We start from the raw sequence: 14,313 nt of genomic DNA on the forward strand, positions 1-14,313 counted from the left end.
AACTAAAAGTAATTCTGGGACAGAATCTAGAATTTTTACTTCTTTTAACATATATATATATATATATATATATATATATATATATATATATATATATATATATATATATATATATATATACATACACACACTCACATACACATACACACACACACACATACATAATATTAAGGAGTCAGATTTTCTATTAAAACAACAGGGAAAAACCTTTATAAAGGTGAATCAAAAATATATAGTTGATGAATTAGATGAGGATACCAAGACACACATAGAATGAATTGACCAAATTTAGACAAATGTGTTGCTTTGTCTAGAACCCAATTTTTTAAAAATTTTATTTTATTTTATAATAACTTTTTATTGACAGAACCCATGCCAGGATAATTTTTTCTACATTATCCCTTGCACTCAGTTCTGTTCCAATTTTTCCCCTCCCTCTCTCCACCCCTTCCCCTAGATGGCAAGCAGTCCTATATATGTTAAATATGTTGCAGTATACCCCAGATAAAATATATGTCTGCAGAACCGAACAGTTCTCTTGTTGCACCGGGAGAATTGGATTCAGAAGGTAAAAATAACCCGGGAAGAAAAACAAAAATGCAAATAGTTTACATTCATTTCCCAGTGTTCTTTCTTTGGGTGTAGCTGCTTCTGTCCATCATTTATCAATTGAAACTGAATTAGGTCTCTTTGTCAAAGAAATCCACTTTCATCAGAATACATCTTCATACAGTATCGTTGTTGAAGTGTATAATGATCTTCTGGTTCTGCTCATTTCACTTAGCATCAGTTCACATAAGTCTCTCCAAGCCTCTCTGTATTCATCCTGCTGGTCATTAGAACCCAATTTCTTAACTCTTAATCATGATTTCTATGCAAAATGATTTTTTCTGGATTATTGATCAATATACATAGAAAAATTTAAAAATATATGAAAAACACATAATAGTATATATTTCTATTATTTAAGAGTTCTATGGATAAAATCTATAAAACACAATTTTAAGATGTTCTTTTCTTAAGTCCTTTTCTATTGTTGGAAGTGTCAAAGAAATGTATTGTTGCACTGAAAATGTTCTGAGCAATTAAGCTATCCAGCATTTATTTACTTGAATTATATTCAGGATTTTTCCCAAGAAGTGACACACAAACAACATTCATTTGGCTGTTTAAATGTTGCACTCTAGAAACTTTTTCAATGTCCAAAGGAATGTAAAAATTTTAAAAAAAATAAAAAAATAAAAAAAAAAGCTTAGCTCTTATAACAATCTTACAAATCACTCAACCACCATCAAAGAAAATAGATTTTACTGAGTTCCTTGTAGCACCTTTTTAAATGAAACCGTGATGTCTGAACTTTGAGTTTCAGTAAAGACTGGCAATTTGTCAAAATGTTTCAAAGATAATATGAAGAGAAGAAAAGATAGCAAGTAGCAAAAATTAAATATCATTATCATAATCATTACAGTTTATTTTAATGGTTACTAAGTTTATACTTCACAACAACCCTTTGAGATAAGTAATATAATTATTATTAGATCCAATCTAGGTCTTCTAAATTCAAAATAATATACCTTCTCATCCTTGTCAAATTTAAATATGGATAAAAATGAAAATTCATTAATGGAAAAGATAATAAATGAAGGACAGAGTAATATCAGATTATTCAGAAATCTCATACTTATATGACATGAAGGAATACTTCAGTAAAAGTGAAATATTAAATAAAATATCACCAAAAAAATTAACTAAACCTTTAGAGACAATATATAGCTGTTTATACACATGGGAATCATTTCAAACTAAACTGTGATATCAGCCCATTAGGTAAAGATGTTACAAAGAAAGTTACTATTTGGCCTAATAATCTACAAACAAAAAAACTGTTGGATAAATAATGGCCAATGAATAGATTATGGGATACAGTTTGATGGACTGTAGGTGACAGATCAGATCGCATTTGTGAAATTATGCAACACTCTGAATGACCTCATGAAGTTCCTTTATACAAGTATTTATTTGTACAATGTTGTATAATGCTTATATTTTCTGGGTGTATATACATACCTGCAAATTATGAAATATTGAAATCTTTGAAGTAACAAAAAGTAACAAAAGGGAAAGAGAAATATATGTAGTGAGTTAAGTAGGCTATAGTACATTACCAATGTAAAGTTGCATAAAAGAAATTATCAGGGACATGAATGTCTAGAAAAGGTTCGACAATCATGAAGTGAGAGCAACTAATAATATATGAACAACTTAGTAACTGTACTAGTGTTCAAAAAATATTAAGAGATCTCCAAAAGTTTTTGTTTCTCAAAGTGTTATATACAGATCCATTAGGAGTTCCTGAAACTTTTTCAGTAGGTCCAAAAATCCATAACTATTTTTATAACATTAAAACTTTATTAGCATATTAAAACATTCCACTTTATATATCTGTGTGAGGATAAATTTTCTTCCAGTAGTTGAACATAAATTCATATCATAATAGATATAATACAAGAATAGATGTGAAAACTCAGTTGTTTTCTATTATGCCAGGCATTAAAGAGATTTGGAAAAGTATGTTAACATTTAATGGATAGAATAAATAATATTAAAATTTTATCAGTTTTAAGTTAAGACATGATTAATATTGATAGATATTTATAATATAAACAAAAGATCTGGGAGTCCTCAATAATTTTTAAGTGTAAAGGGGTCCTGAGGCCAAAAAGTTTTAAGTACTGTTAAGCTAGATCTCCTATTGACTAACTTGTTCCTCTCTGAAGGATTTAAGGAATGGACATAGAGAAGGCAAAGAGACAGCATGGCTGGATACAATCCTGAATTTATGTTTTACTTAATAAATGTATGACTCAAGGACAAATGACTTCATCGCTGATCATTGATTTCCTATTCTGTAAAATAAGGTAATAATACTGGTCATACTTACCTCACAGGCGTCATAGGGATCATCTTTTGAAATTACATACATAAAGACTTTAAAAACTTTTAAAGTCTTAAAAAATTGCCAATTATGACTATTAGGATTATGAAGGATGAGAAGAGTTTAATGGAGCATGATCTACCATGTATAATGATATGGCAGAAATCAGATCCATCAAAGCAAGTATAAAATAAGCACCAATTTTAAAATATCTTGCAAGTCATATGCTTAATTGTGTGCATGTTACAAAATTAGGCTATTTTAAATAGCATACTCATTGTCTATCAACATAGGTTTTTGTTCTTCCCTCAAAACAATTTTCATAATAGGTCTTCTAGAGAAGACAAGAGATAGCAATGTACCCATTAATACTATTTTAATTCTAGGGCTCAATCTCTAGTTCTGTATTTCAACCCAGAAGGTCCAGGTCAATCTGGAGAAACTAACCCTGAAGAAATCTACTAGCTAGAGGAACTGCTTCAAAACAGCACAAAATCTTTAAATTATTTAAATTCTCTTGCTATAAGAGATACAAAGAGAAATTCCATTCAAAATAACTGTTGATAGCATAAAATATTTGGGAATCTACCTACCAAAGGAAAGTCAGGAATTATATGAGCAAAATTACAAAAAAGTTTTCACACAAATAAAGTCAGACTTAAATAATTGGAAAAATATTAAGTGCTCTTGGATAGGCCGAGCGAATATAATAAAGATGACAATACTCCCTAAACTAATCTATTTATTTAGTGCTATACCAATCAGACTTCCAAGAAAATATTTTAATGATTTAGAAAAAATAACAACAAAATTCATATGGAACAATAAAAAGTCGAGAATCTCAAGGAAATTAATGAAAAAAAAATCAAATGAAGGTGGGCTAGCTGTACCTGATCTAAAATTATATTATAAAGCAGCAGTCACCAAAACCATTTGGTATTGGCTTAGAAATAGATTAGTTGATCAGTGGAAAAGGTTAGGTTCACAAGACAGAATTGTCAACTATAGCAATCTAGTGTTTGACAAACCCAAAGATTCTAAATTTTGGGATAAGATTTCATTATTTGATAAAAACTGCTGGGATAACTGGAAATTAGTATGGCAGAAATTAGGCAAGGACCCACACTTAACACCACATACCAAGATAAGATCAAAATGGGTCCATGACCTAGGCATAAAGAACGAGATTATAAATAAATTAGAGGAACATAGGATAATTTATCTCTCAGACTTGTGGAGGAGAAAGAAATTTGTGACCAAAGATGAACTAGAGACCATTACCGATCACAAAATAGAAAATTTTGATTATATCAAATTAAAAAGCCTTTGTACAAACAGAACGAATGCAAACAAGATTAGTAGGGAAGCAACAAACTGGGAAAACATCTTTACAATTAAAGGTTCTGACAAAGGCCTCATTTCCAAAATATATAGAGAACTGACTCAAATATATAAAAAATCAAGCCATTCTCCAATTGATAAATGGTCAAAGGATATGAACAGACAATTTTCAGATGAAGAAATTGAAACTATTACCACTCACATGAAAGAGTGTTCCAAATCACTATTGATCAGAGAAATGCAAATTAAGACAACTCTGAGATATCACTACACATCTGTCAGATTGGCTAAGATGACAGGAAAAAATAATGATGAATGTTGGAGGGGATGCGGGAAAACGGGGACACTGATGCATTGTTGGTGGAGTTGTGAACGAATCCAACCATTCTGGAGAGCAATCTGGAATTATGCCCAAAAAGTTATCAAACTGTGCATACCCTTTGATCCAGCAGTGTTTCTATTGGGCTTATACCCCAAAGAGATACTAAAAAAGGGAAAGAGACTTGTATGTGCCAAAATGTTTGTAGCAGCCCTGTTTGTAGTGGCTAGAAACTGGAAAATGAATGGATGCCCATCAATTGGAGAATGGCTGGGTAAATTGTGGTATATGAATGTTATTGAATATTATTGCTCTGTAAGGAATGACCAGCAGGATGAATACAGAGAGGCTTGGAGAGACCTATATGGACTGATGCTAAGTGAGATGAGCAGAACCAGGAGATCATTATACACTTCGACAATGATATTGTATGAGGATGTATTCTGATGGAAGTGGATTTCTCTGACAAAGAGACTTAACTGAGTTTCATTGGATAAATGATGGACAGAAACAGCTACACCCAAAGAAGGAATACTGGGAAATGAATGTGAACTATTTGATTTTTGATTTTCTTCCCGAGTTATTTTTACCTTCTGAATCCAATTCTCCCTGTGCAGCAGGAGAACTGTTCGGTTCTGCAAATATGTATTGTATCTAGGATATACTGCAACATATTTAACATATATAGGACTGCTTGCCATCTTGGGGGGGGGGGAGGAGGGAGGGAGGGGAAAAAAACGAAACATAAGTGATTGCAAGGGATAATGTTGTGTAAAAATTATCCTGGCATGGATTCTGTCAATACAAAATTATTATTAAATAAAATTAAATTTAAAAAAAAAATTCTCTTGCTATACCTGTAAATAACAAAAGAAGCAAATATGGGTTGAAATCAGATTACTAATAATTATAAAGCTTTACCTACATAGTTTTACAATTTTCAATATATATTTACATATTATCTCACTTAATTCTCAGAACAGCCCAGTGGAATGGAAAGAAGGCAAGTATCAGTCTTGTTTTCTCATTTTACATAAGAGGAACTAAATTTCAAAGACATTACATAATATAGATATTAAGCATCCATGTAGGAATGAAATACAGATTTTTTGACCAAAATTTTAGTGTTTTTTCACATGCTATTAGGATTGATCTAGTGGAATTATTATGTGCTTCTGTTCTCAAGTAATCCAATATTATTTGAAGTCCACTTCAGGCATTTGGGTGAGAAACAAGAAAGGTATCATGTTAAATCACTTTTCCCCTAACAACATTACTTCAGAATAACAAAATTCATCTTTAAAGAGAATGAAAGTTTTAAACATTTCTATAATAATTTGAGAAAAAAGAATGATATACTAAATGTCCAAAAAAAAATCATTAAAGCAAAAGAAAATTTGTAACCTATTGGCACAAAAAGGAATAACTAGACTAAACTGTATAGAATAATAACTATTATTCTATAATTATAATATAACATATACAAATTAATATAAGTTTTTCATCATGAATAATGTGTGTCTGACACATATTATTCATGATGAAAAACTTATATACAAATTAATTATATTTAGTCTTCACAATTGCCCTTTGTAAGCAAGATGAGTGCTTATTATCCTTGTTTAATGGATAAGAAAATTAAGCCTCAAAAGTAGCATGGTAAAATCACTGGATTGAAGGAACTGATGTGAAGAAGCTACAAGTCGAGAGTGCCATGCACATAGTAAGTGTTTAATAATTACATGTCTTTTTAAAAAAAAGGGGTCCTTAAAAACAGCAGTCTTAGAAAGGAGTTGGAATATTCTTTATCCCTACTTTCAGGATCTTCTTTGTCATCATCACTTAGCAAATTCTATCAATTCAGATCATAGTAGCTAGGCTTATTGGAACTTGGAGCATTCTGTTTTTCTTAAAGATTTAATATATGGCTCATTGTCTTTTTTTTTTTTTTTTTTCTTAAGAGGCAATTAGGATTAAGTGACTTGCCCAGGGTCACATAGCCAAGTGTTTATTATCTAAAACCAGAATTGAACTCAGGTGAGCCTGACTCCAGGACTGGTGCTCTACCTCCTATGACAACTAGCTACCTCTCATAATCTCCCCTCCCCTCCCCCCCAATCCCCAGTGCCTGCCTTTGTATGGTGGATTTCAACTACATGTTTACTACCCTCCCCTTCTTCAATTTCCTCAAATCCCCTGACTGTTCTACTCCACTTCTAACACATTAAAAAGGATCAAGCTATGGATATGAATACTCTTTCCTTTCTTAAATCTAGCTAGTTCTGTTATATACTGTCATCACCTCTTCAATATCTCAGCTCTCTTGTATCATTGTTGATTCCTTGTCAAATCTCAATTCTGAATTATTGTAATCACCTGCTACTTCTTCAATCTGTTTCAATGCTATTTTAATCTGGATGAAGTCATATTACTATTCAGATTAGATACAGTACATCTGTATGTTAGCTAAGTTTAAATAGGTAATTCGTTTATCCCTACCACAAATTATTTTTTATATTACTCCCTATGTAAGCTATCCCAAACCTTCTTTCCACAGATCTTGTACACCTCCCTCTTAGCATTTAGTTGAGAAATTTACCTTTTACTTCACTGAGAAAATAGAGGCTATTTGCCATGAGCTCTCTCTTCTTTTCCCTTTCTCTTAAAGAACCTTATCATCCCCTGTTCTAAGGTTATAGCTAACTATACATTCATAATCCTGTTAACACAAGAATTTGCCCAAGATCAACACAACTAAGAAATATAAGAATCAGTACTTGAATTAAAATTGTCTGATAAAATTCAAGGGCCTTTTCCAAATCTGATGCAGTTATTATTATAACTAAGAACTGCAGTTCTCTTTAACATTTTAAGATGTAAAAAATTAAACAGCATTGAACAATGAATGTTCCAGCCACATCAAATGTTGCACTGTGTCATAGATAGTATGTTGGATATGGAAACACCAAGCAGGTTCAAAACCTCACTTAAGATACTTAATAACTATGTGACCCTGGGCAAAATCATTATACCTTACTGACTTTCAATTTCCTCATCTGTAAAAGGGGGATAATAACAGTTCCTCATATAATTGATATGAGAGGATAAAATGAATTAATTTGTGAAAAGCATTTTGTAAAGCTTAAAACATTGTATAATTATGCACAATTGTAACTTGAAAAAATTTTAAAAGCCTAAAAAAGATACTAAGAATATTAAATAGAAAAAGTGCTCACTGGTTGCATGTATTGATATATATGACTTTCTTAGAAAGAATAAACAGGCACTTGGAGAGCAAATAACTTGTTCAGATTACATAAAATGTTAGTGTAAATCCTTAGATAAAATCAGACCTTAGGTTTCAATATTCTACAGTGAACCCACTGAACCAAAATGCTACATAAACAATTCAAATTGGTTTTTACAGTGGGTGAATATGATAAAGTTGTGGTTCGTTTCCATGTTAAATTTCTATGACTTTCTTTTTTTGAAATTCAGGGAAAAAGCTACAACTTGACTACAGTTTTGATATAACATACAAAGCAAGTCAGTAAGTCAGGGGAAGGTATCCTAAGGTAAAGTGGATGATTTAGAAACACACCTATTGTTGAGACTTGCATTTATATGGTAATCTTCCTTTGAAGCTGATTGCTTAGAAGCAGGCAAGGAAATAAGTAAAGGGACAAAGATAAAGTACTGAAACTGTTCTCTAAACTAAAAAAAAAGGTCAAAGCCTGAAGACAATGACTATAAAAGAATAATAAAAACAATATGCAGATGTATTTTAAAACTAAGTGCATCAGAAAGTGATAAAACTTTTACTAGCAAATTTTCAATTTACAAAGAAGAGCTCACATTAACAAAAGTGAATGATTCAAGCTATATAGTGCTACATTTTTTTTTTTTTTTTTTTGGCCAACTTGGGATAAAAATGTTTTGGTAGAGCCAAAAGAAGAAGGCAAAAGAGGGCAAATGATACCTAATAATTCCAAAATTAAATAATAAATTCCTAAATATTGAGAGTAGGATACATATTATTTAATACAGTAATTAAACAGAGATACAAATCGCAGGATATTTTTTTCTTGCTTTATTTTTCTTGTTATTTCTTTTTTTAAATTTGACCTATTTTCCTTCACAACATGACGAATATAGAAATGAAGTACAGACTGTATATGTATAATCTATATCAAATTGTTTGTCTTCTAAATGAGGAGTTAAGAGAGAGAGAGAATTTGAAATTCAAAAAATGTTTAAAACAATGTCAAAGACTGTTTTTACAAGTATCTGAGGAAAAATAAAATACTGGAAAAATGAATTAAGAAGTTAGAGAGATATGAAGAAATACTATAGGAGTGGTGGATGGCCACAAAAGTTACCAACAATAACAGGAACTCTTCATGGTAGAGAGTCATAAAAGTTACCAACAATAACAAAAACTGAGAATCTCAGATCTAATGAGGATTGGAGACAAAATAAAATTTTTATTAATCTCCATAATGTGTAAAGGGTGGGGTTTTTTTTTGGTTTTATTTGTTTTTGGTTTTTTTGGTAATGAACATGTAAATGTACATATCTGTTACAAAAAATGATTTTTATAAGAAGTTCTTAAGTGATAGAGATACAAAAAAAAAAAAAAAAGACCACCAATAAAACTTTTTAAAAAATACAAAGGAGACAAAATGTAGGTGGTGACACAGAGCGATTCATTAAACCTATGGTTAAATGTAATTTACACTTAAAATGCAAACTGTACAAAAGAGAAAAATAGTCCATTAAAATGGATTTTACTATACAAACAATTAAATAAACTCTAATTCTTCGTGTAACACAGTTGATCTAATGATACTTAAATTTTTAATTATTATCTATTAAAAAATAAAGACAGAATTACCTGCATGTGCTGGTAATGTCATTTTTGGACAACTTGGAGAGAAATAGATAAGACGGGTAAACAATACCAACAGATCTGTGAGGGATACTGAATCTAAAGAAACCAGAGAAAAAAAATTGGTCTCTAGAATCGCTAATTTATGAAACAATTGTTTGTTCCTACTCCTAAGGCTATACCCTGAAGTTCTAGCTTTCAGATGACCCACATTTAATAATCATTGCTCAATAAATGAAAAAAGTTACAGGCACAAATCAGATAGAAAAAACAGTTTCTCCACTCAGCCAACAAAATGACATTTTTATATACAGTTTTGCATTTCAATTTTTAACTCAAGGGGGGTGGGGGAGTCAAAGCAATCAGAACAAAGAATTAGCTATTCTTTTAGGATTTACAAATTTTTAACCAATCAAATACAGTTAAAACAGTTTCTCTAATCTACAGATCTCTAAGCAAAAGACTAAAAAATTTATTGTGCAGAAAGGTAACTGAATTCATACTTTCTGTAGTGATTGGACTTAATATCTGAGTTTCTTTCCTATTCTTGTATAGTCAAATTTAAAGAAATTTCTTAGTAAAGGCATGTAAGCTAAGGAGTAAAATACTAGGTAGTTCCACTAATGGGTTCCAAAACAATGAAGATATTTTGTAAAGAAACAGATAGAATTTAAGAAGGTAATTTTACCATGGTAAACTTTAGATGTCTTAAACATTTAAGTGAGTATGTAATCTCTTAACAGAAACAGTAACACTTCCCTACTCTTAGCTTTCTCTTTACTGAAAAGTAACACAACTTTATATAATAAAGGCAAGTGGTTTAAATATATACCTTGAATGTATTAAAGGTTATCTATTGAGAATTGTGAACAATTTTTGCTTATTTTAATTATCCTTACCATTTATATTTTTCATTTTTACAGGAAATAGCTTCCTGCCTTGTGTATAAATCAGTAGTCTTCCTAAGAGGCACAGTGAGTGAACAAAATAAATATATTGTAATTCTTGTCCAGAATAGAAGGTCTTCTGTTTATTCCCTTAAAAGAAAAACAATTTTTTAAAAAATCATTTTAAAGGAATTTCATTTACAAGAGTTTTCTGTTTCTTAAAGACTATGTGGCTAACAATCTAAAGGAAAAAATTCTGGTACAAATAAGAAATCTTTATTCTTCGAATTCTACAGTTTTTCTTAGCATATTTTCACATGATACAAATTTCCTCCTCTAAGTCTACAAAGGAAAGCAATCATAATGAAATGTAACAAGCCTCAATACCTGGTAAGTGCATAATTTCTATAGCTATTGCACATTGGTATTTGTAACAGACACCAAAGGGAAGTTATAATATTTAAAGTTCCTTCAATAAACAGAGATTTTTACAGTGAGCAGATATTGAGATTCTTAATTAAAAACCAATTAAATAAATAAGTTAACTATTTAATACCAAAAGAATCTTGAGACTCCACAACTTCCAATTATATTTATGCCTATATACTTTATAATTATTCACTCTCTAATACACATATGCTATAATTATATCTGCCTAATCATGCATGTTAAAATACTGCCACTAGGCAAATCATTTCTGATCCAAAGAATCTGCCTCTGGCACCCTTCCTATTTACTGAATACTTAATTGGTACATTGTATTGGACTACTAGAATACAAAGTTATAAAGAATGTTTTTGCTTCTCATTGTGTTAACAACCAAGTTGAAAGAAAAGAATATATATGTTATACCTAGTTTATAGTATAACTATAAAATCAATTGTTTGGTAACATGATACAAAATAGGTCCAAAAAGAGTACAAATCAAAACTAAGAGCAATTAGTAGGTAGTAAGTGAACAAAGAAGGCTTCTTGGGGTTAAGTTTGGCATAAAGATAATAATCAGGGATAGGAAGCAGACCATTGAATTACACATAGGGGAAAAAATCAGCATGATCGTATAATTATTCTAAAATTGTACTCATTTAATATTTAATATTGTAAAGAATTTTGCTTTTTTCTTGTCTAAAAGAATTAAACAACTTTCCATAATTACATATCTTTAATTTATTTGAAAAATAAAATAATGATGTTATTCTAAACAATATTTGTATTTGACAATATTTAAGTTGATCTCTCTTTTTTTTTTTTTTTTAACTCAAGGAAAATGGCACTTACCACAATGTTTGGGTCGTATCAAATTTTCATCAGATCTCATATTTTCGCATGATTCAAAATACTGTACACACTGTTGAACTGATGTCATTATCTATCAAAAATAACAATATAAGCATCCTAGAAATCTGTATAGTAGCTCATTCTGAAGTCTAAGATAAATTAGATCAGTTCTTAAAAAATGTTTTGGGAAAATAACTGAAATTATGATTCACAATATTTAGGATTGTGCTTTTTCGGAATACTGATAATTACTGCCTGTAGATGAATAACATAAGTATGATGTACTTATTTAATAAAGATTTGTGAAAATATAGGTAGGCCAAAGTATTTTTCTACCATATGACAGAACCCTATTACAATGATGACTTCAAGGAATAAGAATAATATAAAGTTTCCATATTAGTTTATAACAAAGTACTTTGTACAAAAAGGGGTATAATTTAATCTATCATAGAACAAGATCTATTTTATTATAAAGATTTGTATCACAGAATTTTATGTATTATAAGACTAAATTATCATATTAAACTTTTCATATAAATGAATTAATTTCAAACATTTTTATTGTTCCCTTACTACCAGTGTGGATTAGAACATGTGGCAGGACCTCAGCTGAATCTGTATGGGTATATAGGTATTGTTGCTATTGTACACATGATTGTGAAGACTGGATTTCCATTTATTTAAAAAAATTAACATGGATATAAGTCAAGAGCAAGACTGGAGAACTGTTTCTTAACTTAAAAAGGAGTATTGCATCTAAAAATGTTTCTCCATGCATAGATAACAAAATGATAAAGAGAGAGAAACTTTGACCTGATTTGAATTCAAACTTCTGTTATTTTGTACAATGAAGTCTCATTTTGGGGAGAGGAGAAATATGTACATCTATAATATATTTAATGTATTCTTGTTCTTTCCACATATTTAGCTAGGGTTTCCCATTATCTTGTATGATATAGAGTATATCTTTAAAAAAAATGTTTCACAATAATACCTATAATGGTAGTTTTATAAATGTTAACTGACTTTTTAAATGGATGTTATAATGTCATCCAATTTTTCCTTCAAATTTCTTGTATTCATTATTTTTAATTCTTAAACCAATTTGAACAATTTCAAAATTCTTTTTGTACCTGAATTTTTCTGTATCTCTTCTTTATAATTTCAGGTATTTTCCACATGATCTGATGCTTTTTTCTTCTACTCATAGCTGCTCAACATCATATTATATATAATTTTAAAATACTGATATTACAACATTATTCCATTCTTTAATCATTGCTACTTTGGCATTAACTTTATGTACTTCCCAACCCCCTCTTCAACCCCCACTACCCTCCCATCTGAGAGCTTCCAATTTCAGTCCTTTTGAGCTTGAAAGAATTATGGTTTCAAAGGTTAAACTAAAAACGTGGCTTATGATTTTGCTTAGTTTGTATATCAGCAAACCTATCTTTGGATATTGGTTATGAAAAGTGATCTACACAGTTTTTGTTGTTAGTAATACTATTTCCTCTAAATTCTTATATATTTTTACTTACTAGAGATTTATATTTTTTTTCAAGAAGCCGTAAGACCACAGTTCTGCTATAATGTGCATGCTAAAATTAAGGGAAAAAAATTGTTATATTTCATTTAATGTTCAAATTATAATGCCCCCAAATCAGTTTTTTATGCATCATTTCCAATAATTATATAATTAATGACACAATAAATTAAGTTTTCAGTCATCCTAATCAGCACCAGGCAGATTTCTCTATTAGCATTGGATTAAAACCAAAGCAATCAAGAGAACTGAAATGAATAAATGCATTTCACAAAACTATTTTATCATTTAGAGATGGGACAGAAGAAAAATACTCGCTACTTTAATTTGCACTCAAATATTAAATTAAGCTTTTTTTTCATATATATATATATATATATATATATATATATATATATATATATATATATAAATGGGTCAAAAACTAGGGCCAGAGTAACAGGAAAGACGGGATCTAGATTTTCTAAAGAATAGAGAACTCCAGATAAGAAAACATCTTCTAGCAATGTAGATTGGTCCTTCCTCTCTCCAGAGCAATTTATCATCTTAAAGAATTGCCAAGGGCACTGAAAGATGAAGGTCACTTAGGGATGCATAGAGTCCCTTAATCTATATGAACCTGAGATAGGATTTGAAACTAAATCTTCCAGGAAGAGGATGATTTTTGTCCTGCCTTCCCTACATTACTAGAGATAAAAATAGAGATTTAGATAGTGTGACAGAATGGACAAATTTGTGCTTATATTATATATATATATAGTAATTACCCTCTGATCACCTTAAAATATCAAATAAATATTGTCACTATTTATCTTTCTCAAAAATCAAATTCAGGGGGAAAAACATTCTTGGTAAGTTTGCATTAAGTTTACATTAAGTAGCAGCTATGAAAGGCAGCAACACTGATTTCACAAAAGAAAACCTTGTAGCAAAAGAGGTCTGTTACTACTAATGAGAAGCATAAGATTTCTGGAAAAAAGGTCAATGACCACAAAGTATATATTTTATAAATCACATGTTCCAGCTCAAACTATCAACTGATGGCATAGGATAAAGCGAATGTTGGTTTTCTCTCCAAAGTTCTATTATACCTATTTAAAATTATAAACATAAAAA

General features: G+C 30.2%; 1 protein-coding gene across 1 annotated transcript in view; it reads right to left on the reverse strand.

Annotated features, from left to right (window-relative positions):
- Nucleotides 1-14,313, reverse strand: part of TBC1D32 (TBC1 domain family member 32) — a 180,506-nt gene that overhangs the window by 124,655 nt on the left and 41,538 nt on the right. The window contains exons 11-14 of the mRNA XM_051997642.1: nt 13,193-13,252; nt 11,649-11,739; nt 10,383-10,520; nt 9,490-9,582 (exon numbers count right to left, since the gene is read on the reverse strand). Of these exons, the coding sequence (XP_051853602.1) occupies nt 9,490-9,582; nt 10,383-10,520; nt 11,649-11,739; nt 13,193-13,252 (382 nt within the window). The remainder of the gene's footprint in view (nt 1-9,489; nt 9,583-10,382; nt 10,521-11,648; nt 11,740-13,192; nt 13,253-14,313) is intronic.

This window comes from Antechinus flavipes, chromosome 4 (assembly GCF_016432865.1).
Source record: "Antechinus flavipes isolate AdamAnt ecotype Samford, QLD, Australia chromosome 4, AdamAnt_v2, whole genome shotgun sequence".
NCBI classification, from domain to species: Eukaryota; Metazoa; Chordata; class Mammalia; order Dasyuromorphia; family Dasyuridae; genus Antechinus; species Antechinus flavipes.